General features: G+C 45.4%; 1 protein-coding gene across 1 annotated transcript in view; it reads left to right on the top strand.

Moving 5' to 3' along the window:
- The window catches only part of LOC122922503, a gene marked incomplete at its 3' end in the record, with an annotated part of 439,559 nt that overhangs the window by 87,809 nt on the left and 324,412 nt on the right, over positions 1-27,338 (top strand). The window contains exon 4 of the mRNA XM_044273117.1: positions 6,839-6,901. Within this exon, the coding sequence (XP_044129052.1) occupies positions 6,839-6,901 (63 nt within the window). The remainder of the gene's footprint in view (positions 1-6,838; positions 6,902-27,338) is intronic.

Genomic DNA, 27,338 nt, shown 5'->3' with positions numbered 1-27,338 from the left:
GCCTCCGCACGGACAGGCGGACAGCTGAACGCTGCTTGCAGCGTTCGGGTGTCCGCCTGGCCGTGCGGAGGCGTGCGGATCCGTCCAGACTTACAATGTAAGTCAATGGGGACGGATCCGTTTGAAGATGCCACAATATGGCTCAATCTTCAAGCGGATCCGTCCCCCATTGACTTTACATTGAAAGTCTGGACGGATCCGTACGAGGCTATTTTCACACTTAGCTTTTATATGCTAATATAATGCAGACGGATCCATTCTGAACGGAGCCTCTGTCTGCATTATTATGATCGGATCCGTTCAGAACGGATCCGATCGAACGCTAGTGTGAAAGTAGCCTAAAAGGGTATATAATATTCAAGGAGCACATAGGGTCATTCTGAATAACTTCACACACACGCTACTCCAAGTCTAATTCTGTCAGTAAACCTATACCTGTCACCCAGCGCCTAAATACTAGGCCTCAAATTTATATCCTGCTAAATCTGTCGTTACTGCTGTACTGTTGTGGCTGGGCAAGTTATTTAGTGTCCATCAAAGCACAGTTTTTGTTCTGGGTTGAAATACAATTCCCAATTTAGCAATTTCCTAATTTAGTGGTTTCTGCTGTATCAGGCCTACTTTAAATACATCCCTAAAAGGGTATATCAGAATCAAGGTGCTGATAGGGTCATTCTCAATAACTTCACACACACGCTACTATGCATATCCCAGTCTAATTCTGTCCGTAAAACGTATACCTGTCACCCAGCGCCTAAATACTAGGCCTCAAATTCATAGTCAGCTAAATCGGTGGTTACTGCTGTGCCTGTATTAGTGTAATACGGTACCTAAATAGATAGCCAGATAGTGTTAGGTGTCTGTAAAAAAAAGGCCTGAATTTGAATTCAATACATTGGGCCAAATAATATTTTTGTTGTTGTGGTGAACGATAACAATGAGGAAAACATCTAGTAAGGGACGTGGACATGGTCGTGGTGGTGTTAGTAGACCCTCTGGTGCTGGGAGAGGACGTGGCCGTTCTGCCACATCCACACGTCCTAGTGTACCAACTACCTCAGGTCCCAGTAGCCGCCAGAATTTACAGCGATATATGGTGGGGCCCAATGCCGTTCTAAGGATGGTAAGGCCTGAGCAGGTACAGGCATTAGTCAATTGGGTGGCCGACAGTGGATCCAGCACGTTCACAATATCTCCCACCCAGTCTTCTGCAGAAAGCGCACAGATGGCGCCTGAAAACCAAGCCCATCAGTCTGTCACATCACCCCCATGCATATCAGGGAAACTGTCTGAGCCTCAAGTTATGCAGCAGTCTCTTATGCTGTTTGAAGACTCTGCTGGCAGGGTTTCCCAAGGGCATCCACCTAGCCCTTCCCCTGCGGTGGAAGACATAGAATGCACTGACGCACAACCACTTATGTTTCCTGATGATGAGGACATGGGAATACCACCTCAGCAAGTCTCTGATGATGACGAAACACAGGTGCCAACTGCTGCGTCTTTCTGCAGTGTGCAGACTGAACAGGAGGTCAGGGATCAAGACTGGGTGGAAGACGATGCAGGGGACAATGAGGTCCTAGACCCCACATGGAATGAAGGTCGTGCCACTGACTTTCACAGTTCGGAGTAAGAGGCAGTGGTGAGACCGAGCCAACAGCGTAGCAAAAGAGGGAGCAGTGGGCAAAAGCAGAACACCCGCCGCCAAGAGACTCCGCCTGCTACTGACCGACGCCATCTGGGACCGAGCACCCCAAATGCAGCTTCAAGGAGTTCCCTGGCATGGCACTTCTTCAAACAATGTACTGACGACCAGACCCGAGTGGTTTGCACGCTGTGCCATCAGAGCCTGGAGCTAGGCATTAACGTTCTGAACCTTAGCACAACCTGCATGACCAGGCACCTGCATGCAAAGCATTAACTGCAGTGGAGTAAACACCTTAAAAACAAGGAAGTCACTTAGGCTCCCCCTGCTACCTCTTCTGCTGCTGCCGCCTCGGCCTCTTCTGCTGCTGCCGCCTCGGCCTCTTCCTCCGCCTCTGGAGGAACGTTGGCACCTGCCGCCCAGCAAACAGGGGATGTACCACCAACACCACCACCACCTCCGTCACCAAGCATCTCAACCATGTCACACGGCAGCGTTCAGCTCTCCATCTCACAAACATTTGAGAGAAAGCGTAAATTTCCACCTAGCCACCCTCAATCCCTGGCCCTGAATGCCAGCATTTCTAAACTACTGGCCTATGAAATGCTGTCATTTAGGCTGGTGGACACAGACAGCTTCAAACAGCTCATGTCGCTTGCTGTCCCACAGTATGTTGTTCCCAGCAGCCACTACTTCTCCAAGAGAGCCGTGCCTTCCCTGCACAACCAAGTATCCGATAAAATCAAGTGTGCACTGCGCAACGCCATCTGTAGCAAGGTCCACCTAACCACAGATACATGGACCAGTAAGCGCGGCCAGGGACGCTATATCTCCCTAACTGCACACTGGGTAAATGTAGTGGCAGCTGGGCCCCAGGCGGAGAGCTGTTTGGCGCACGTCCTTCCGCCGCCAAGGATCGCAGGGCAACATTCTTTGCCTCCTGTTGCCACCTCCTCCTTCTCGGCTTCCTCCTCCTCTTCTTCCACCTGCTCATCCAGTCAGCCACACACCTTCACCACCAACTTCAGCACAGCCCGGGGTAAACGTCAGCAGGCCATTCTGAAACTCATATGTTTGGGGGACAGGCCCCACACCGCACAGGAGTTGTGGCGTGGTATAGAACAACAGACCGACGAGTGGTTGCTGCCGGTGAGCCTCAAGCCCGGCCTGGTGGTGTGCGATAATGGGCGAAATCTCGTTGCAGCTCTGGGACTAGCCGGTTTGACGCACATCCCTTGCCTGGCGCATGTGCTGAATTTGGTGGTGCAGAAGTTCATTCACAACTACCCCGACATGTCAGAGCTGCTGCATAAAGTGCGGGCAGTCTGTTCGCGCTTCCGGCGTTCATATGCTTCCTCTGCTCGCCTGTCTGCGATACAGCGTAACTTCGGCCTTCCCGCTCACCGCCTCATATGCGACGTGCCCACCAGGTGGAACTCCACCTTGCACATGCTGGACAGACTGTGCGAGCAGCAGCAGGCCATAGTGGAGTTTCAGCTGCAGCACGCACGGGTCAGTCGCACTGCGGAACAGCACCACTTCACCACCAATGACTGGGCCTCCATGCGAGACCTGTGTGCCCTGTTGCGCTGTTTTGAGTACTCCACCAACATGGCCAGTGGCGATGACGCCGTTATCAGCGTTACAATACCACTTCTATGTCTCTTTGAGAAAACACTTAGGGCGATGATGGAAGAGGAGGTGGCCCAGGAGGAGGAGGAGGAGGAGGAGGAGGAAGAGGGGTCATTTTTAGCACTTTCAGGCCAGTCTCTTCGAAGTGACTCAGAGGGAGGTTTTTTGCAACAGCAGAGGCCAGGTACAAATGTGGCCAGCCAGGGCCTACTACTGGAGGACGAGGAGGATGAGGAGGAGGAGGAGGATGAGGATGAAGCATGGTCACAGCGGGGTGGCACCCAACGCAGCTCGGGCCCATCACTGGTGCGTGGCTGGGGGGAAAGGCAGGACGATGACGATGCGCCTCCCACAGAGGACAGCTTGTCCTTACCCCTGGGCAGCCTGGCACACATGAGCGACTACATGCTGCAGTGCCTGCGCAACGACAGCAGAGTTGCCCACATTTTAACGTGTGCGGACTACTGGGTTGCCACCCTGCTGGATCCACGGTACAAAGACAATGTGCCCACCTTACTTCCTGCACTGGAGCGTGATAGGAAGATGCGCGAGTACAAGCGCACGTTGGTAGACGCGCTACTGAGAGCATTCCCAAATGTCACAGGGGAACAAGTGGAAGCCCAAGGCCAAGGCAGAGGAGGAGCAAGAGGTCGCGGCCAGCTCCTCTGAGGGCAGGGTTAGCATGGCAGAGATGTGGAAAAGTTTTGTCAACACGCCACAGCTAACTACACCACCACCTGATACGCAACGTGTTAGCAGGAGGCAACATTTCACTAACATGGTGGAACAGTACGTGTGCACACCCCTCCACGTACTGACTGATGGTTCGGCCCCATTCAACTTCTGGGTCTCTAAATTGTCCACGTGGCCAGAGCTAGCCTTTTATGCCTTGGAGGTGCTGGCCTGCCCGGCGGCCAGCGTTTTGTCTGAACGTGTATTCAGCACGGCAGGGGGCGTCATTACAGACAAACGCAGCCGCCTGTCTACAGCCAATGTGGACAAGCTGACATTCATAAAAATGAACCAGGCATGGATCCCACAGGACCTGTCCGTCCCTTGTCTAGATTAGACATTAACTACCTCCCCTTAACCATATATTATTGTACTCCAGGGCACTTCCTCATTCAATCCTATTTTTATTTTCATTTTACCATTATATTGCGAGGCTACCCAAAGTTGAATGAACCTCTCCTCTGTCTGGGTGCCGGGGCCTAAATATATGCCAATGGACTGTTCCAATGTTGGGTGACGTGAAGCCTGATTCTCTGCTATGACATGCAGACTGATTCTCTGCTGACATGAAGCCAGATCCTCTGTTACGGGACCTCTCTCCTCTGCCTGGGTGCTGGGCCTAAATATATGCCAATGGACTGTTGCAGTGGTGGCTGACGTGAAGCCTGATTCTATGACATGCAGACTGATTCTCTGCTGACATGAAGACAGATTCTCTGTTACGGGACCTCTCTCCTCTGCCTGTGTGCTGGGCCTAAATATATGCCAATGGACTGTTGCAGTGGTGGCTGACGTGAAGCCTGATTCTCTGCTATGACATGCAGACTGATTCTCTGCTGACATGAAGACAGATTCTCTGTTACGGGACCTCTCTCCTCTGCCTGGGTGCTGGGCCTAAATATATGACAATGGACTGTTGCAGTGGTGGCTGACGTGAAGCCTGATTCTCTGCTATGACATGCAGACCGATTCTCTGCTGACATGAAGACAGATTCTCTGTTACAGGACCTCTCTCCTCTACCTGGGTGCCGGGGCCTAAATATCTGAGAATGGACTGTTCCAGTGGTGGGTGACGTGAAGCCAGATTCTCTGCTATGGGACCTCTCTCCAATTGATATTGGTTAATTTTTATTTATTTTATTTTTATTTTTATTCATTTCCCTATCCACATTTGTTTGCATGGGATTTACCTACATGTTGCTGCCTTTTGCAGCCCTCTAGCCCTTTCCTGGGCTGTTTTCCAGCCTTTTTAGTGCCGAAAAGTTCGGGTCCCCATTTACTTGAATGGGGTTCGGGACGAAGTTCATATCGGGTTCGGATCCCGAACCTGAACATTTCCCGGAAGTTCGGTCGAACTTCTCGAACCCGAACATCCAGGTGTCCGCTCAACTCTATTTGTAATGCGTCAGAGCACTTGTTCCTTGTAGTGGTAAACATGCTTTGTTGTTTCCGCTTGCGCGCTATGTCTATGCAGGCTGGCTTGGGCTTCCTAGTGCCACAAATTGTTTTAAGTGTTATTGAAACAAAATCAATCACTGGATATTTGATATATATACTACTTACAAAAAGTTAGGAATATTTGGCTTTGGGTGAAATTTATGGAAAACATAAAAAGTTGACGCTACACTGATATTACATGTATATCATGAAAGTAGGGCATTTAAGTAGAAGCATGCAATGGTGATTTCCTCATCTCAAACAACTTATAAAAAAAAAAAGCCAACAACAGTGGTGGGTATACCCCCCCAAAAATCCAATGTCTCAATAACTTGTCATGTGGCCTTGAGCATCAATTACAGCTTGACAACAACGTCTCATGATGTTCACAAGTCGACTTATTGTCTGCTGAGGCATGGCATTGAACTGTTCTTGAAGGTTGGCCCTCAGGTCATGAGGTTTCTGGGGTACAGAGTTATGAGCCTCTACATGGCGACTCCCTGATCCCATAGGTTTTCAATGGCATTCAGGTCTGGAGAAAGTGCAAGCTACTCCATTTGAGGTACCCCAGTCTCCAGCTGTCACGGTCTCTCCCGTGACAGGGGTCAGAAGATCTAAGAGACTGGCTGCACGGGATGTGATCTGACAGCCTCTTTGGTTTCACTTGTTTCTGTGTTTTTGCTGGTTATGCCCACACCTCTTGTCTCAGGTGTAGCTTAAGTGGTCATTCCCACTCCTCTTTTTAGTCTGGTCTCACCCATCATACTATGCAGTTGATAGCTCTTTCTGGTTGTGAACGTTCTGGTGTTTGGTACTCCTCTGAGTTCCTGCTCGTCCACTTTCTTCAGAGTTAAGTGTCCTTTTCCCTATTTCTTGTTTGTTGTATTCCCCTGTCTTTTGGTATTGGGCCTGAGGGAGCCTCCTGTTCCTTCAACTGGGAAAGAAACAGGTCTTCTTTTGTCCTGACACTATTTTCAGGGCCACTTAGGGTCAGATTAGGCTCTAGGTTCCTGCGTATGAGCTTTCCTACCTTCGAGGTCTGTTCATACTGATAGTAGTCAGGACTCAGGGTAGGGATTCACTAAGTGGTGACATTTCCCCTCTCCCTAGTTTCCAAGCCTGGTACCTCTTGTCTTCCCCCCTGTGTTCGTGTGAAGTTTACTACCCAGACTGCGCCGTGACACCAGCAGCCGTTCCCTAATGATACAACCTCGATGACAACAGTGGCTAATGCATACAGAAGTGCTCTCCTTGACATCTCCAACATCATTGGCGGCCATCATTTCTGCTCAGCATGAATCGAATTTCATCAGTAAACAGCAAATAATATGACGTACAGTACTGTATTCCTGGAAAACCTGCTTAACTAACAAAAAAACATTTTCTTTATGATAGGATATTACTGGGGATCCAGCCATTGAAGAGCTTGGAGAAACTATTAATCAACTTCCAGATGTGGTAAGGATGATACACAGACATATAATACTTATTGTATTGTTATTGTAATACTTCTCTAATTTTAGTTAAATATGTTGTCTCCCTTCAGCAAACGGCAGTTATGAAGTAGACAAAGTTAATATAAGGCCCTTACTAATGTATTGTAATTGTCCATATTGTCTCCTTTGCTGGCTGTCACAACCAGTTTTGCTGGCTGTCACAACCAGACAGCTGAGAAGCTCTGACAGAGGCCTTTCAGAACCTCCTCCTTGAGTTTCTGTGTTGTGGTATTCAGCTCCTCCTCTCGTTAGCCTATCTCAGCTGTCATGTGTTGGACTAATTGCTTCCCTTTAAATTCTTCCCCAGAAGGCTTTTCTGGGCGGCTTATACTACTTCCTGGAGTGTGTGTGCACGCTGACTCTGTCCTCCTGTTTGCTTCAAAGCTAAGTGTTGTACCTTTATCTGTTATTTTCTGTTTGCTGGATCCCAGGTGACCCTGACTCCCTCCGTATCTTGTGTAGGGAGCCGGTGGTCGTGTCCCCTCACTATTGTAGGGTGCTCAGGGCTTTATAGTCAAGGTTCGTGGATATGCAAACCTCCACTATTCGGATCTTTGCATAGGCTGAGCAGCCAGGGAAAGTGCCAGGTCTTCTGCAGGGGTCTCCCTTGGTTCTTTAGTTTTTGGATCCAGCGAGTCGTTTATACATGTTGCTTTGCCTTGTTTCCTGTACACCGTCCGTGACACTGGCTTGATGCATTTTTTCAGCACATTTATACACTGCTCATTTCTAGGGGTTACGACCACCCTGCAATCCAGCAGTGGTGGACGTGCATGAACACTATAAGAAAAAGCGCTGGCCTCTCTGGTGTCCACGACTGTGGGAGCGCACATAGACATGCATGCGCAACAGCTCCCCTTCACTGTCACTTCATATCCCTGCTACACGGTGGTCATAACCTCTGGAAAGGAGCAGTGTATAATGCAATGGAAAAATGCAACAAGCCAGCAAAGGAGACAATATGGACAAGCACAATATATTAGTAAGTGGCTTATATTCACATAAATGCCATTTTCTGAAGTGAAAATACCCCTTTAACATAGGTTACTTCAATTTCCTTCAGCTATTGATGCTAGAGAATATGCTGAAGAATGATATCACTACTTTTCTAGTCCAGAGATATCATCATTAAAGGGAATCTGTCAAACCAATTTTGGATTATATTATCTGTAGTAATACATGGGTAGAACTGCAGATAAGAAGTCCAGATCACAAATTTTTACTTTTCTTCTGCCCCCAGTTCCTCCTGTGTCAGTACTCAAAGCTGCACTGAAATACACAGTCTGGACTGTTGTGCTGTTCTATCATAGTGGAGAGGAGTCAGGACTCATGTGCACACGCATGGCAGCCCTGATAGTGTATTTCAACGCAGCTCTGAGTGCTGACAGCAGGGAAATGGGGGGCAGTAGAAAAACAAAAAATAGTTATCCGGACTCAATATCTGCATTACTACTCATGTAATATTGTAGACAATGGTCCAAAATCGGGGTGACAGATTCCCTTTAAACCATGTGTGTACTTGAAAATCCAGGTTCAGTAAACTCTTTGATTTAGATTATATTTAGTGTTGAGCGAACCCGAACTGCAAAGTTCGGGTCATAACAAATTTTGCGATTTCAGGTACTTGGACCCGAACCCGAAGTTTGTAGCAAAAGTTTGGGTTCGAGTTCGGTGTTCGGGTATTTAATAAAGCTTGTTGAAAGGCTGCAGGGCAACCAATCAACAAGCTTATAAGCTGTGGGCACTTAGAAGCCATCACAGCCATGCCTACTAATGGCATGGCTGTGATTGGCTGGTGCGTCATGTGACCCAGCCTCTATACAAGCTGGATCACGCGTAGCCCCGCCCATCAGCTCTGAGTATTGCAGGGACAGGAAGCTGAAGTGAGGGAGAGTGTTAGGAATCTCATCTGGCTGTTAATACTGTGGGTAACCTATAGGGATCTTTTGTGGGTACAATGCACTATCTTTGCCCCCCTGACACAGAAATATCATAATTAATCTGGCTGTTAATTCTGTGGGTAAACAATAGCGATTTTTGGTGGGTGCAATCCACCATCTTTGTACCCCTGAAACAAAAATATAATATCAACAACCAAAAGGAATATATGGATACCCACTGAATCACATGAAATAATATACCAACGCAAGATGTTATGAAACCATACACAATTTTATTATAATCACAGTAATACACACGATTGACAAAACACAAGGTTAAAAACACAATTTAAAAAAGCACCGGGGCTGGTGGTGCATGATTGGTGGGCCCAAAAGTAAAGTGCAAGTGCAGAAGTCGCAAGTGCAGATCGGTGGGTGACATATACCCATTTTTTTGTGTGAGGTACACCTGCACTGCATCCGTGACAGGGAAATTAATATAGTCAATCCGTCTGTTAGTTCGGTGGGTGACATATACCCATTTTTTTGTGTGAGGTATACCTGCACTGCATACGTGACAGGGAAATTAATATGCGTTCTTGAGGGACCACGCGTTCCCTATCCAGAAGGTTACATCTCTTCAGTCTTGAAGCATCCAAGATATATGAAACAGGCAAATAAATCAGGTCCACACTGCCAGTACTCTAAGGCACCTGTGGAATATCAGAAAGTATGCATATAGGGAAGCACTGCTGGTCATCAGAAATTCCTTGTGTGATTGTACTCATAAGTGCAGCTTGACATATAGGCACATAGTATAACTCCACGGCTCTCCTTTTATCCACGCGTCTTCACCACCACTAAAACAAGGATCACTCCAATAGTGAAGCACCACTAGCAAATCGCTGTATAAAAAGTGTTTACTATACACTCAAACATGAGATAAAACAAAGCAGTCAAGGATGTCTTTACAAATCTGCCCGAGCCGGGTTTTGCTCCACGCTTCGTCAGGGGCGTCACCATGATCTTACTCCCACATGTTTTATACCCCCACCTCCCCCATATACATATCATAAAATAAATGCCATAAAATTGAATTACATGTTGATAACCAGTTGATATTACTGTAGGGGAAAGCTTGGGATCTAGTGATCACCAGTCAGTGTGGTTTACTATAAGTACAGAGTCACACCACACAAAAACAAAAGTTTTAGATTTTAGAAAAACTTACTTTTCTAAAATTAGATTAGTGGGATACGAGTCCCTATCAGATTGAAACAGTTTAATTGGAGTCCAGGAGAAATGGGACTACTTAAAAGTGGTACTATTGAAGGCAACAGAAAATTGCATTAGGCTTGTCAGTAAAAGAAAAAAAGGAAGAGACCTCTGTGGTACTCAGCAGAAGTGGCCAAAACCATTAAAAACAAAAAGATAGCATTTAGGAATTATACAAACAAAAAAAAAACAAGGATGACAGGCAAATTTATAAGATTAGGCAGAGAGAGGCCAAACAAGTTATAAGAGCTTCTAAAGCACAGGCAGAAGAGAAATTAGCTCAGTCAGGGGAAAAAGGCGACAAGGCATTCTTCAGATACATAAATGAAAAAAGGAAACTAAAACAAGGAATTACAAAATGAAAAACAAAAGAAAAAAGGTATATGGAAGAAGATAAAGAACTAGCTGACTGCCTCAATGAATACTTCTGTTCAGTTTTTACAAAGGAAAATTAAGGAAAAGGACCTCAGTTAGGAAAGAAGACTAATGAATCTTTTGATGCATGCGTCTTTACAGAGGAAGAGGTTCTAAGTCAGCTGTCTAAAATTAATACAAATAAGTCACAGGGACCTGATGGGATACACCCAAAGCTATAAAAAGAGCTCAGCGGTGAACTAGCAAAACCATTAACAGATTTATTTAACCAATCACTGGCAACAGGAGTCGTCCCAGAAGATTGGAAATTAACAAATGCTGTGCCCATTCACAAGAAAGGTAGTAGAAAGGAATCGGGCAACTGTAGGCTAGTAAGCCTGACATCAACAGTGGGGAAATTAATGGAAACTATACTTAAGGAAAGGATTGTGGAACATCTAAAATCCCATGGATTGAAAGATGAAAAACAGCATAGGTTTACTTCAGGGAGATCATGTCAAACTAATCTTATTGATCTTTTTGATTGGGTGACTAAAATAATAGATGGCGGAGGTGCAGTAGACATCGCTTATGTAGACTTTAGTAAGGCTTTTGATACTGTCCCACATAGAATGCTTATCAATAAATTGCAGTCTTTGGGTTTGGACTCTCATATTGTTGAATGGATTAGGCAGTGGCTGAGGGACAGACAACAGAGGGTTGTAGTCAATGGAGTATATTCAGACCATGGTCTTGTTACCAGTGAGGTACCTCGGGGATCTGTTCTGGGACCCATATTGTTTAATATCTTTATCAGCGAAATTGCAGAAGGCCTCGATGGTAAGGTGTGTCTTTTTGCTGATGACACAAAGATTTGTAACAGAATTGATGTTCCTGGAGGGATACACCAAATGGAAAAGGATTTAGGAAAACTAGAGGAATGGTCAGAAATCTGGCAACTAAAATGTAATGTTGATAAGTGCAAGATAATGCACCTGGGGCGTAAAAACCCAAGAGTAGAATATAAAATCAGTGATACAGTCCTAACCTCAGTATCTGAGGAAAGGGATTTGGGGGTAATTATTTCAGAAGACTTAAACGTAGGCAGACAATGTCATAGAGCAGCAGGAAATGCTAGCAGAATGCTTGGGTGTATAGGGAGAGGCATTACCAGTAGAAAGAGGGAGGTGCTCATGCCGCTCTACAGAGCACTGGTGAGACCTCACTTGGAGTATTGTGCGCAGTACTGGAGACCATATCTCCAGAAGGATATTGATACTTTTGAGAGAGTTCAGAGAAAAGCTACTAAACTAGTACATGGATTGCAGGATAAAACTTACCAGGAAAGATTAAAAGGACCTTAACATGTATAGCTTGGAAGAAAGACTAGACAGAGGGGATATGATAGAAACTTTTAAATACATAAAGGGAATCAACAAGGTAAAAGAGGAAAGAATATTTAAAAGAAGAAAAACTGCTACAAGAGGACATAGTTTTAAATTAGAGGGGCAAAGGTTTAAAAGTAATATCAGGATGTATTACTTTATTGAGAGAGTAGTGGATGCATGGAATAGCCTTCCTGCAGAAGTGGTAGCTGCAAATACAGTGGAGGAGTTTAAGCATGCATGGGATAGGCATAAGGCCATCCTTCATATAAGATAGGGCCAGGGGCTATTCATAGTATTCAGTATATTGGGCAGACTAGATGGGCCAAATGGTTCTTATCTGCCGACACATTCTATGTTTCTATGAATAACTTTCCCCATCAGCACCTATGATAGCATCCTGGGTATTATTTTCTCACTTTCCACTTACTTTCAATTGCAGGTTCATTCATTCATAAATCTGCTCTTAGTCACTCCACTACTTTCCTAGCTCATGAAGATACATACTACCAACTGTTTGACATTTGGACTACTAAATTTAGGGGTATTCCCTGAGACTACCCAAGAAAAAAAGCAAGCCTGTCTTACAAATGGGAGGCTAGCGAAGTACTGGAGGCCGCTGCGATTGAATATCAAAACAGATTTTTTTATCGCCACAGCGCTTGGAAAGTGATTGTGCAGTGATAAAAAAATATATATTTTTTGTCACTGCGGCAGGGCGGGCGTGGGTGAACGCACGTGTGGGCGACCGATCAGGCCTGATCGGGCAAACACTGCGTTTTGGGTGGAGGGCGAGCTAAGGTGACACTAATACTATTATAGATCTGACTGTGATCAGTTTGGATCACTTACAGATACTATAAAAGTACAAATGCTGATTAGCGATACGCTAATCAGCGAATCAGTGACTGCGGTGCGGTGGGCTGGGCGCTAAACAATCGCTAAACTACCTAACCAAGGGGCCTAAACTATCCTAAAACCTATCAGTCAATACCAGTGAAAAAAAAAGTTACAGTTTACACTGATCACTTTTTCCTTTCACTAGGTGATTGACAGGGGCGATCAAGGGGTGATCAATGGGTTAATTGGGGTGATAGGGGGTGATCTGGGGCTAAGGTGTAGTGTTTTGTGCTACTCACTGTGATGCCTGCTCCTCTGCTGAGACCAACCGACGAAAAGGACCAGCAGAGGAGCAGAGAAGCCATTTAACACATCATATTTACAAATTTAAGGTGTTATATGGCTTCTGATTCTTTTTTTTTTAATTATCAGCTTGCCAGCCACGATCATTGGCTGGCAAGCTGATGACGTGACCCCCCTCTAACTTTTGCCGGCCCGCGATGCGCATGCACGGGTCGGCTAAGCGCGTCATCTCGCGTCTCGCGAGATGACGCATATATGCGTGACTGTGCCTGGGACTGCCGCCTCCGGAACGCGATCCTGCGTTAGGCGGTCCAGAGGCGGTTAAAGGCTTCAATACATTCATTGTTTTTATTCTTAGGGAAAAAATTTGACATTTTCTTGAAGTAATGTATGCATAAACTCCTTTTTTCTTTAATCGGTGCTACTTGGCTATTCGCAAAATATTTTGCTAGGATCAACTTCCTAATATATTTATGCACATCCAAGAACATTTTGAACTTAATTATTCCTCGCATGGGTGTGAACTTTAAACCCATACTCAATACCCTTATTTATTGTTCTGATAGTGTGTGATTACTCAAGTTAAAGATACCTGTTTCTCCCCCTTGACTTTTTGGGGGGTTAGTTCTATGCTTGACTCCTCCCATTTTCCCCCTTCTAGCATTCTCTTCTGGGGGTTAAATTCTTTTGCCTCTCTCCCACTTTTTCTCCCAATGAACTTTTCCTTTGTATCCCCTTTATTGCCTGATGCGGAAAATTTTGTTTCTCTACTTGATTTATTTCTGGATTCTCCAATTGTTTCTCTCCTTGATTAAGTGGTAAAATCCCCAATTGGGTATTTTTATCTTTTCTCCTAGGGTTCCTTTGTTAATTATCTATAGTGTACCTCTGTCTATGTATTTCCATTCCCATTATATTGCTGGTGCTGATGGGGTACAAAACCACCCCTATAGTTGGGATAGTAATTGTCACTCCACTGGTTATATCCTCCTCTTCTAAAATTCCCATAAACTCTTCTCCAGGGTCTATAACCCTGTATGTCACCATTCACATATTGCGGTTTTCTAGAGTTCTCTTGTTTACCACCAAATCTAGAGCATCTATACGAATCACCTGTATCTCTCTGATTCCTGATGTTCCCACCTTAGTTAGTTATGTCTGTGTCTTCTGTGGGTGCCTCTCCCCTTGTTTTGGTTTACCTTCTTATCCTCCTTAGTTTTCCACTTATACACCTTATTATTTTCATAATCTTCACATCATTTTTTATACTTTTTTCCGCATCAGGCAATAAAGGGGATACAAAGGGAAAGTTCAATGGGAGAAAAAGTGGGAGAGAGGCAAAATAATTTAACCCCCCAGAAGAGAATGCTAGGAGGGGGAAAATGGGAGGAGTCAAGCATAGAACCAACCCCCAAAAAGTCAAGGGGGAGAAACAGGTATCTTTAACTTGAGTAATCACACGCTATCAGAACAAGAAATTAGGGTATTGAGTAAGGGTTTAAAGTTCGCACCCACGCGAGGAATAAATAAGTTAAAAATATTCTTGGATGTGCATAAATATATTAAGAAGTTGAACCTAGTGAAATATTTTGCGAATAGCCAAGTAGCATCGACAAAACATTTCGCCAAAAAAATTAGGAAGAAAAACAAGATTAAAATTTTGTCACGCAACGGGAGGGAAAAGGGAAGGCCCTGCCCAAGAGAAAGGGAAAGGTGGTGACCCCTGACTCACCTTGCGGCTGGCACCTGACTGCCCTGACGTCCCTAGACGGGTTCCTCACCCGTATGCCGATCATGTGCCTAAACCCTGGCTTTCCCTAAGATGAGCCCTATGTAGTGAACGGGGCGGTGGGATCACTAGTCCGCACCACTGACACTAAGAGGAAAACACCAAGGAGAGGACAGACAATACAGACAAACATATAATCCCAGGTGGGTGACAACAGCAGACCACAAAGGCCCAACAGGGATCCGGAGGGTAACGTTCTGGAACAACAACCAGGGAACGCAGCAACTCAGCTCCAGTGGGTCAGTATAGAAGTCCAGGCAGGAAGCTCTATACCTGGCAACCAGAGAAGTGGGAGAGGGGAATATAAGGAGGTTGGGAGTGCTGGACAAGGAACAGCTGAGGGGAAGGAGCTACGGATCCCTGAGTGAGCCAAAAAGGGTTGCAAACCAAACCCAGAAAGCTACCATAAAGAAACAGCCCTATCTTTCTACATAGAGCGCGCAGCCACCCGCTGCGACTTCCTGACCCCGGGTATAACGGAGTCAGGCGTGGTTCTTGACACCCTCGTGACAAATACATCACTTCGAGAAAAGTCAATTTTTTTTCCTAAGAATAAAAACAATGATTGTATTGAAGGGGGGTACTCAATGAATTGGAAAAAATTGAAACTAAGTCTAGAATGCACAACTTGACTAGGGAAGAAAAAACAGCGTTCAGAGATTTAGAAAACAACAAGAATATAGTGATTAAACCGGCCGACAAGGGGGGGGGGGTAGTAATTTTAGATATCCACAAGTATGAGGCACAGTTAAAAATGTAGTTTTACAGTATCTGTTAACTGCCTATCACCTTCTGAAAAAAAAAAACTATGGATTTTAAAAAAGAACTTGATTCCTTGCTACAAAAAGGATTTAATGAAGGGATTTTGAATAAAAAAGAGCTTGATTATTTGATGATAAAGTTTCCTGTGATCCCTGTAATATATCAACTCCCCAAGATCCACAAAGTTATGACTAGATTTCTGTTTAACACATAATTATTTTTGGTTTAATTTAGGGAGAACTACCACCTCCAGAAAGTCGGGACAGCGATAGGGGCGAAATTCGCCCCAAGTTTTGCCAACTTGTTTGTGTCGGCATGGGAAACAGAGAGAATTACCCCCCTTTTAGGAAAAAAGAGTGAGCTTGGTCAACTCAATACATGGTGAAGATTTATAGACGACAGTTTCCTTATATGGGAAGAAGAAAGGTCTAGAAGAATTAATCGCACAGCTAAATATTAATGATTGGACTATTAACTTTACGAGCAGCATCAGTGACAAAGAAGTGAATTTTCTCGATCTTACAATCTTCATGGAAGATGGGCGGCTTAAGACTAAGACCTTTTTTAAGAAAACAGATGTTAATGGTTATATTGATCTGACTAGTTGCCACTATGGCCCTTGGCTCAATAACATCCCGAAGGGTCAGATCGGGAGAATTTACCGCAATTGCACTGATGCTGCGACGTTCCAAGACCAAAGTTTACTGATCCAGGATCGATTCCTGGAAAAGGGATATAATAAAGAGGACTTAGTGAGATGTAGTCGCGAGGTTCAGGAAAATGGGGACAAAAAAGAGCTAGTGAATAAAGAAGAGGAAAGAAAAAAGTTCAAGAAAGATTTTAGATTCACCTTTCTCACTAAATACACAGCCCAAGCAGGCCTCATAAAAAATACCATAGGGAAAAATTGGAGAGTACTTAAGAATGACCCGATTATAGGTACAGAAATCCCCAGTCATCACGATTTTATTTTCAAAAAGGCACCGAATTTAAAAAATCGATTGGTCCATAGTGCAATTATAAATAAAGAGAGAGAAAAAAGAAAAAGATACTTTTTTGTGGTGTGGTTTTTGCCTTCTGTGTAGGAACAGAAATAATGATAAGAAAAAAATGAAAATTACAGTGATCCACTCGGTTAAAAGAGATAAAAACTTTAAAGTTAAAGGGCAAATTACGTGTGACAGTATAGGAGTCGTATACATAATGGAGTGCCCTTGTGGCCTCTAGTATGTGGGTCGCACAACGAGAAAATAAAATATTTGGATACAGGAACACAATAATAATATTAAAAAGGGACTGGAGACTCATGGGATATCTATGCTTGTAAAAAAAAGTTCACCCAAAAAAACCAAAGGGCTTACATTCACTGGATTAGAAGTGGTAAAAAATGACTGGCAGGGAGGAGATGCGGTAAAGAAGATAGATCGGTGGGAGGTCAGCTGGATCTATGAGCTGGATACTATCCAGCCGCAGGGACTTAATGTCATTTTATGGCATTTATTTTATGATATGTATATGGGGGAGGGGGGAGGGTATAAAACATGTGGGAGTAAGATCATGGTGATGCCCCTGACGAAGCGTGGAGTGAAACCCGGGTCGGGCAGATTTGTAAAGACAGCCTTGACTGCTTTGTTTTATACAGCGATTTGCTAGTGGTGCTTCACTATTGGAGTGATCCTTGTTTTAGTGGTGGTGAAGACGCGTGGATAAAAGGAGAGCCGTGGAGTTATACTATGTGCCTATATGTCAAGCTGCACTTGTGAGTACAACCACACAAGGAATTTCTGGTGACCAGCAGTGCTTCACTATATGCATACTTTCTGATATTCCGTTCTATGGAAACAGTAGGTTTAAAGAGCACACCAAATGCTTGAAATAACTTCTTTATTAACTTTAACTTTTCTTTATATAACACTGCCTCCTCCGCAGCAGATAGTCCATGTACATAACACGTGTTGAAAAGATATCACAAAATGGCAGTATGCATAAGATGGTGGTTCAACTGTACAATCTTGTCATTCAACATAAAATGGTGGATATATTTCTGGATTTAATTCGGGCTTGGTGGAGTAAAGAACTCGATTTTGAAAAACCAAAAGATCTATCGCTGCTAGCCAATTAGGTGAGGGAGGTGTGTCATGGAAATAAGGAAAGGCAATACACACCAATCAGAATAGGGAGGTGTGCACTATGGGAATTGGTAGTATGTATCTTCATGAGCTAGGATAGTAGTGGACTGACTAAGAGCAGATTTATGAATAAATGAACGCCCCTGACAAAGCGTGATGCCCCTGACGAAGCGTGGAGCGAAACCCGGGTCGGGCAGATTTGTAAACACAGCCTTGACTGCTTTGTTTTATCTCATGTTTGTGAGTATATTAAACACTTTTTATACAGCAATTTGCTAGCGGTGCTTAACTATTGGAGTGATCCTTGTTTTAGTGGTGGTGAAGACGCGTGAATAAATGGAGAGCCATGGAGTTATACTATGTGCCTATATATCAAGCTGCGCTTGTGAGTACAACCACACAAGGAATTTCTGGTGACCATCAGTGCTTCACTATATGCATACTTTCTGATATCCCACAGGTGCCTTAGAGTATTGGCAGTGTGGACCTGATTTATTTGCCTGTGTCATAAATCTTGAATGCCTCAAGACTGGAGAGGTGTAACCTTCTGGATAGGGAACGAGCGGTCCCTCAAAAACCCATGGTCTGAACTGTGATTTGTACCTTCACATTTGGGAATCGCTGCGACAATTTTTTGTCATACAGTACAGACCAAAAGTTTGGACACACCTTCTCATTCAAAGAGTTTTCTTTTTTTTCATGACTATGAAAATTGTAGATTCACACTGAAGGCATCAAAACTATGAATTAACACATGTGGAATTATATACATAACAAAAAAGTGTGAAACAACTGAAAATATGTCATATTCTAGGTTCTTCAAAGTAGCCACCTTTTGCTTTGATTACTGCTTTGCACACTCTTGGCATTCTCTTGATGAGCTTTAAGAGATAGTCATCTGAAATGGTTTTCACTTCACAGGTGTGCCCTGTCAGGTTTAATAAGTGGGATTTCTTGCCTTATAAATGGGATTGGGACCATCAGTTGCGTTGTGGAGAAGTCAGGTGGATACACAGCTGATAGTCCTACTTAATAGACTGTTAGAATTTGCATTATGGCAAGAAATAGAAATGAGAAATGTAAGAAATGAAGGTCAGTCAGTCCGAAAAATTGGGAAAACTTTGAAAGTGTCCCCAAGTGCAGTCACAAAAACCACCAAGCGCTACAAAGAAACTGGCTCACATGCGGACCGCCCCAGGAAATGAAGACCAAGTCACCTCTGCTGCGGAGAATAAGTTCATCCGAGTCACCAGAAATCGCAGTTTAACAGCAGCTCAGATTAGAGACCAGGTCAATGCCACACCGAGTTCTAGCAGCAGACACGTCTCTAGAACAACTGTTAAGAGGAGACTGTGTGAATCAGGCCTTCATGGTAGAATATCTGCTAGGAAACCACTGCTAAGGACAGGCAACAAGCAGAAGAGACTTGTTTGGGCTAAAGAACACAAGGAATGGACATTAGACCAGTAGAAATCTGTGCTTTGGTCCAAATTTGAGATCTTTGGTTCCAACCACCGTGTCTTTGTGCGATGCAGAAAAGGTGAACGGATGGACTCTACATGCCTGGTTCCCACCGTGAAGCATGGAGGAGGAGGTGTGATGGTGTGGGGGTGCTTTGCTGGTGACACTGTTGGGAATTTATTCAAAATTGAAGGCATACTGAACCAGCATGGCTACCACAGCATCTTGCAGCGGCATGCTATTCCATCCGGTTTGCGTTTCGTTGGACCATCATTTATTTTTCAACAGGACAATGACCCCAAACACACCTCCAGGCTGTGTAAGGGTTATTTGACCATAAAGGAGAGTGATGGGGTGCTGGGCCAGATGACCTGGCCTCCACAGTCACCGGACCTGAACCCAATCGAGATGGTTTGGGGTGAGCTGGACCGCAGAGTGAAGGCAAAAGGGCCAACAAGTTCTAAGCATCTCTGGGAACTCCTTCAAGACTGTTGGAAGACCATTTCAGGTGACTACCTCTTGAAGCTCATCAAAGGTGGCTACTTTGAAGAACCTAGAATATGACATATTTTCAGTTGTTTCACACTTTTTTGTTATGTATATAATTCCACATGTGTTAATTCATAGTTTTTATGCCTTCAGCGTGAATCTACAATTTTCATAGTTATGAAAATAAAGAAAACTCTTTGAATGAGAAGGTGTGTCCAAACTTTTGGTCTGTACTGTACGTATTGGGACTCTTATTTTTTCAGGGAAGCTAATATAGTTAATGCTACTTTCACATTCGCGTTTTGGGCGGATCCGTCTTGGATCTGAAAAAAACGATCTGTTACAATAATACAACCGCATGCATCCGTCATGAACTGATCCGTTTGTATTATCTGTAACATAGTAAAGACGGATCCGTCATGAACTCCATTGAAAGTTATTGGGAGACGGATCCGTTTTCTGATCTGTTCCCAATGACTTACATTGTGTGCCAGGACGGGTCCGTTTGGCTCAGTTTCGTCAAGCGGACAGCAAAACGCTGCAGGCAGCGTTTTGGTGTCCGCCTCCAGAGCGGAATGGTGACTGAACGGAGGCAAACTGATGCATTTTGAGCAGGTCCTTTTTCATTCAGAATGCATTAGGGCAAAACTGATCCGTTTTGGACCGCTTTTGAGAGCCCTGAATGGATATCACAAACGGAAAGCCAAAACGCGAGTGTGAAAGTAGACTAATCCGTCTATTAGATCGGTTAGTGACATATACCCATTTTTGGTGTGAGGTACACCTGCACTGCATACTGTACGTGACAGGGAAATTAATATAGTTAATCCGTCTGTTAGATCAGTGGGTGACCTCAAAGAATGAGGAGAGCATCAAATAAGGGACATGGCCCTGATCGTGTTGCTGCTGGTGTTGGTGGAGCTCCTGTTGCTGGAAGAGGACATGGTCGATCTGTGCCAGCTACATGCCCAAATGAAACACCTTCCTCAGGTGCACGTAGGCGATAGAACGTTTAGCGTTATTTTGTAGGCCTGAATACCAGTGTTCGAATGGTGAGGCCAGAACAAGTAGAGGCGGTAGCAGATTGGGTGGCTGACAGTGCCTCCAGTTCCTTCACATTGTCTGCCACCCGGTCCACTGCTGAAATAGTAGAGTTGGCACCTGCATGGGCCTCTGTCTTTCACCTCACCCCCTTGCAAATCAGGCAAGCAGTCTGAGCCCCAAGTCATGCAGCAGTCTCTTTGGCTTTTTGATGACTCTGCTGGCAGGGTTTCCCAGGGCCATCCACCTACTAACCCTGAAGTGGAAGAGTGATGCCCAACCACTTATGTTTCAGTATGTGAACATGGCAGGACCACCGCAGCTTGTCTCTGATCATGATGAAACATAGGTGACAACTGCTGTGTCTTTCTGCAGTGTGCAGACCGGCAAGGAGGGCAGGGGTGAGGAGTGGGTGGAAGATGATGTTGAGCATGATGAGGTCCTAGACCCCGCATGGAATCAAGGTCATGTGAGTGACGTGTGAAGTTTGGAGGAAGAGGTGGTGGTCACACAGCGCCAGCAGCACAGCAAAAGAGGGAGCAGGATGCAAAAGCAGAGTGGCCGCCCCCTAGCCAGTACGCCTGCTACTGCCCACTGCACCCAGGGACTGAGCACACCAAAGCCAGCTCCAAGGAGTTCACTGGCGTGGCAGTTCTTCAGACAATGTGCTGACGACAAGACGTGAGTGGTTTGCACACTGTGCAATTGGAACCTGAAGCGAGGCAGAAATGTTCTAAACCTGAGCACAACCTCCATGACAAGGCATCTAAATGCAAAGCACGAGCTGCATTGGAGCACACACCTCAAAAACTATGAAATATCTCTGCTCCCTCTTCTGCTGCAGTCTCAGCCTCTTTCTCCCCCTCTGGAATGACAGTGGCACCTGCCACCCCGCAAACAGAGGATGTAGCAGCAACACCACCACCTCCATCACCAAGAATCTCCACACTGTCCCATGGAAGCGTTCAGCTGTCCATCCCCCAAACACTGGAGAGAAAGCGGAAGTACCCCCCTACCTGAATGCCAGCATTTTAAAATTCCTGGCCTTTGAAATGCTGTCATTCCGTCTGGTGGAGACAGATACTTTTAAAAACTTTATGGCGGTGGCTGTCCCATAGTACGTGGTTCCCAGCTGCCAATACTTTTCCAGACGAGCCATCCCTGCACAACAAAGTGGCAGACAAAATCAGGTGTGCACTGCGCAACCCCATCTGTGGCAAGGTCCACATAACCACCGAAACGTGGACCAGTAAGCACGGGCAGGGACGTTATATCTCCCTAACTGCACACTAGGTAAATGCAGTGGCGGCTGGGCCTGAGGTGAATAGCAGTTTGGTGCATGTCCTTCCGCCACCGAGGATTGCAGGACGTTTCTCGTTGCCTCCTCCTCCTCCTCCGCTTCCTCCTCTACCGCCTCCTCATCCGGTCAGCGTAACACCTTTACCACCAACTTCAGCACAGCCAAGGGGAAACAACAGCAGGCTGTTTTGAAACTTATCTGTTTGGGGGGAAAACCACACACAGCGCAGAAACTATGGATGCGCATGGAACAACAGACCAATGAGTGGTTGGTGCCACTTAGCCTCAAGCCTAGCCTGGTGGTGTGCGATAACGGGCAAAATCTCATAGCAGCTCTGGGCCTAGCCGGTTTGACGCACATTACTTGCCTGGCGCATGTGCTGAATTTAGTGGTGGAGGTTCCTGAAAAATTACCCCGATATGTCAGAGCTGCTGAAGAAAGTGTGGGCCGTCTGTGTGCACTTTCGCATTCTCACCCTACTGCTGCTCACCTGTCTGCGCAGCAGCGTAACTTCGGCCTTCCTGTGGCAGGCGCAGCACTATGAAGTGCCTTTTGCGCTGTGGCATTAGAAGAATTTTGGTATCTCTGAGTTTTAGTCTAAACAGACTGTCTATTACTCTGTAATTCCTTTAGCACAGTTCTATGGAAACAGTAGGTTTAAAGAGCACACCAAATGCTTGAAATAACTTCGTTATTAACTTCAACTTTTCTTCATATAACACTGCCGCCTCCACAGCAGATAGTCCATGTACATAACACATGTTGAAAAGATATCACACAATGGCGGTTTGCATAAGATGGTGGTTCAACTGTTCAATCTTGTCATTCAACATAAAATGGTGGCTATATTTCTCTTTTGAGTATCTGTACTCTCACTTTAAGTTATTTAAGCACTTTATGATCTCTCTGAGAGGTATATCTGAGGTCTAACTAATAGTTATCTTGGAGTATGCAGTTAGCAGTGACTATTTGCGGATTGGTTAAGTATGATCAGGTATGGTTGTATGCAATTTGGATTGCAATATGGAATCTGAATACTTGCAATTTGTATTTGCAATTGCATGGTTGCAATTAGTGAAACTGTAAGTAAACACATATATATCTAGTTCAGTATACAGTTCTAAACACATACCTATTTTTGGCCTCTTGTTCCCATAAAAATCAGCTCTCAGTGGAGTAAATGTCTCTTCAGCTCCTGTCTCTGGTGAATAATGATTCTAGCAGTTCCTGCTAGGGGAATTCCCAGACAGGCTGTGTGTGAGGCTGGCTGTGATTGGTGAAAAATATTGCTGTGTGAGAAGCTGGCTGTGATTGGTCTAGACTTCCGCCCAGCAACAGCAGATTAACACTATACTTTCTGTTTTTTCTGCTGTGTCACTAAGCTTACCTTACATTAAGAAATTAAAGGGGTTGTCCGGGTTCAGAGCTGAACCCGGACATACCCTTATTTTCACCCCGGCAGCCCTCCTGAGCCTGGCATCGGAGCATCTCATGCTCCGATGCGCTCCCGTGCCCTGCGCTAGATCGCGCAGGGCACGGGCTCTTGTGTTTTCAATAACACACTGCCGGGCGGTAACTTCCGCCCAGCAGTGTGTTCGGTGACGTCACCGGCTCTGAGGGGCGGGCTTTAGCTCTGCCCTAGCCGTTTTACTGGCTAGGGCAGAGCCAAATCCCGCCCATCAGTGCCGGTGACGTCACCGGGCTGCCTGTCAGCCCCATAGAGAGCCCGGTATGTCACCGGAACTCAGAAAAATGCCTTTGCCCTGCGCGATTTAGCGCAGGGCAAAGGAGAGCATCAGAGCATGAACTGCTCCGATGCTCATGTCAGGGGGGCTGCCGGGGTGAAAATGGAGGGATGTCCAGGTTCAGCTCTGAACCTGGACAACCCCTTTAATCTTAAAGGCATATTATCTTTTTCTGCTTCTGTGAACACAAAATATAACAGTTATATGACATCTCAAACATGATGCCACAGTAAATAACTATAATAAGCTATTGTCTCTAACACATAAACATAGGAACTGTATTAAGGTTATTAGCAGGTTTAGCTGTATACACATAAAAGGCTATACTAGCAACCTAGGACAGGTTTTAGCTGGCCAGCTACACTTCCCTCTCACCGCCTCATATGTGATGTACCCACAAGGTGGAACTCCACCTTGCACATGCTGGAGAGACTGTGCGAGCAGCAGCAGGTGATAGAGTTAGAGCTGCACCGCTCACGGGTGAGTCGATCTGCGGAACAGCACCACTTCACCACCGAGTGCCGATGACGTCATTCTCAGCGTTACTATCCCACTTCTATGTCTCCTTGAAAAAACGCTTCGGGCGATGATGGAAGAGGATGTGGCACAGAAGGAAAAGGAGGAGGAAGAGGGGTCATTTCCAAGGTTATCAGGCCAGTCATTCACAAGTGGAGGGTCGGCTCCTGCACCAAGAGAGGCCACGTACACAACTGTCCAGCCGGGACACAGTTCTGGAGGATGAGGAGGATGATGATGAGGAGGAACCGTGTTTACCGCAGGGTGGCACCCAAAGCAGCTCATAGCTATCACTGGAGCATGGCTGGGGGATACAGAGGACATAGACGATACACCTTCCACAGAGGACAGCTTGTCGTTGCCTCTGGGCAGCCTGGCACACATGAGCGACTACATGCTGCAGTGCCTGCGCAACGACCGCTGAGTTGCCCACATTCTAACTTGTGCTAATTACTGGCTGGCCACCCTGCTGGATCCTCGCTACAAGGACAACGTGCCATCCTTACAGGGAATCTGTCACCTATTTTGACCTTATAAAACCGTTAACATAGCAATGTGCAATAAAGTACCTTCATTCCAGCATGTGTCTTCTTTCTTTTATTCAACTTTTCATTCAGATGAAAAAGCGATTTTTCTGATATGCAAATGAAGTCTCAAGGTGCCCAGAGGGGCGTTATTACTCTGCTCTAGTGCCCAGTAACGCCCCCCTGCAGTGCCCAGCCCGCCTTTCTTCCAAGCCCAGCATGCCTCCTAAGAAATACTCCCACAAACTTGCCGAATGGCGCCGCCCCCTCCCCACTACGTCATTCAATTTATTCACTGCATCGTCCTTGCTTCCTCCTCTCTTGGCCTACGGCGCCGCCCCCTCCACTATGTCATTTAATTTATTCACTGCACCTTCCTTGCTTCCTCCTCTCTTGGCCTCCGAAATCACACGCAGGCGCAGTATCGCTGAGTGCCTGCGCCTTTGCGATACTCCTGCTCCAGAGGGCAACAGCGCTCTGATTAAGTCACTGGGCTCGGCGCATGCCCAGTGACACTATTGAGGCCAAGAGAGGAGAAAGCAAGGAAGGTGCAGTGAATAAATTAAATTACGTAGTGGAGGGGGCACAATGTGGGCATAACTACTGTGAGGGGGCACACATCTGTGCAAAACTACTGTGAAGGTTGTACAATGAGGGCAATACTACTGTGAGGGGGTTACAGAGAAAGGACCAGTCCCGGGTGCCAAACACCATAGGCATGCCACTGAAGGGGGAACTATTTGCTCCTTACTCTACCATTGAGCCACCAGCACTCCACAGCAGCAGCAGCACGATGTCCTCACACACCGTCATGCCGATCTGGGTAGGAGGAGGAGTGGGGCAGGCTGGGAATCAGTCTCTGTTCCTCCCACGCAGCAGCGCAATGTGTCACAGTATCCTGCTGATGATGATGGGGAGCGCAGATCATGGCAGGAGCCAGGGGATTGAGGCGAGGAGTATTTTTTGTTTGTTTTTTTCACTTCCTGTGAAGGGGGCACATCTGGTCATAACTACTGTGAAGGGGGCACTGGGCACATATCTTGGCATATCCACCGTAAGGGGGCGCACATCTTGGCATATCAACTGTGAGGGGGCACATATTTTGGGATATCTACTGTGAAGGGGGCACATATCTTGGCATATGTACTGTGAGGGGGCACATATCTTGGCATATCTACTGTGAAGGGGCACATATCTTGGCATATCTACTGTGAGGGGGCACAAATCTTGGCATATCTACTGTGAGGGGGCACATATCTTGGCATATCTACTGTGAGGGGGCACATATCTTGGCATATCTACTGTGAGGGGGCACATATCTGTGAGTAGACCTGAGGGACTGAAACACTGGGTAGAAAATAAAAGTAGGCACATAAGGACTGATTCACATATAGCCGCTCTGTAGCATGCTCTGTGTAAGGTATTTAATCTATAATATATGCAGTTTCATTGCAGTGGGGGCCCACTAAGAATTTATCGCCTGAGTGCCCACATAAACCTGGAGCCGGCCCTGTGTATATATATATATATATATATATATATATATATATATATATATTTATATATATATATATAAATAACCACTGGTGTACTGCCCATAGCGGCAGACCACACAGTTGCTATGGGGCCCGGGAGTTTGAGTGGCCCAGGCAGGTTGATTGGCCCCATATGTCTATGTATTATTATTAGTGTTGAGCGGACTTGTGTTTTGAAGTTCGGCGTATAAGGTTCAGGTTATCTAAGAATTCTGTTATGGATTCCACTATCATGGACCATAACTTATAGTCTGTGGTAGCGGAATCCATAATGGAATTCTTAGATAACCCGAACCTTGCACACCAAACTTGAAAAAACAAGTTCGCTCACCCCTAATTATTATGTGATGTAGGGGGAGAAACAGAACTGGATCGCACATCCACAATGCTATGCTTTGATCTAACTCGCTTATCAGAGCTATAATAAAGTGTACAGCCCCCCATACTACATGCTGTACAAGAGGCATTAGTGTACATTTTGATCAAAAAGGCATAAACCCACTCACCACGCCAAGTTCGCCTCTTTGAGTGGGACCTACTCTGAAAAAAGTTCAGAATTATTATGTGTGTGTATATAATTATATTTATACATATATATATATATATATATATATATATATATATATATTTACATGCACACACACATACTACTACTGACAACATCTGCATGCATTTTTTATGCGGGGTGGGCAATTCTGAGTTTTGCTATGGGACCCCATGATTTCGATGTAAGCCCTTGAATATAACATTACCCCCATATGCAACGGCATATGCCTAAACATACAACGATGAGTATACAAATGAATGATGACAAGAGAGATCCTCGAAGCCTCAAATTTTGGTTCAGAACCCAATAGGAGTCACTCCATCTTGCCTACAGCCAGTTCGGAGGCACCAACTAATGGATGCCTACATTTGTCATAAATATTGCCAACCAAGGCCCTCCCATTCTTCATAACCAGCAAAACCAACTTCGAGGACTTCCCACCGCTACCACTGCCATGACAACCCACCCCCCAAAATCCTTTGCCATGGCTCAAAAATTCAACAATCCAAGAAATATCCACCCAG

The sequence above is a fragment of the Bufo gargarizans genome, unplaced genomic scaffold, assembly GCF_014858855.1.
Source record: "Bufo gargarizans isolate SCDJY-AF-19 unplaced genomic scaffold, ASM1485885v1 fragScaff_scaffold_39_pilon, whole genome shotgun sequence".
Classification (NCBI taxonomy): domain Eukaryota; kingdom Metazoa; phylum Chordata; class Amphibia; order Anura; family Bufonidae; genus Bufo; species Bufo gargarizans.
This window is presented reverse-complemented; position numbering and strand designations above follow the sequence as displayed.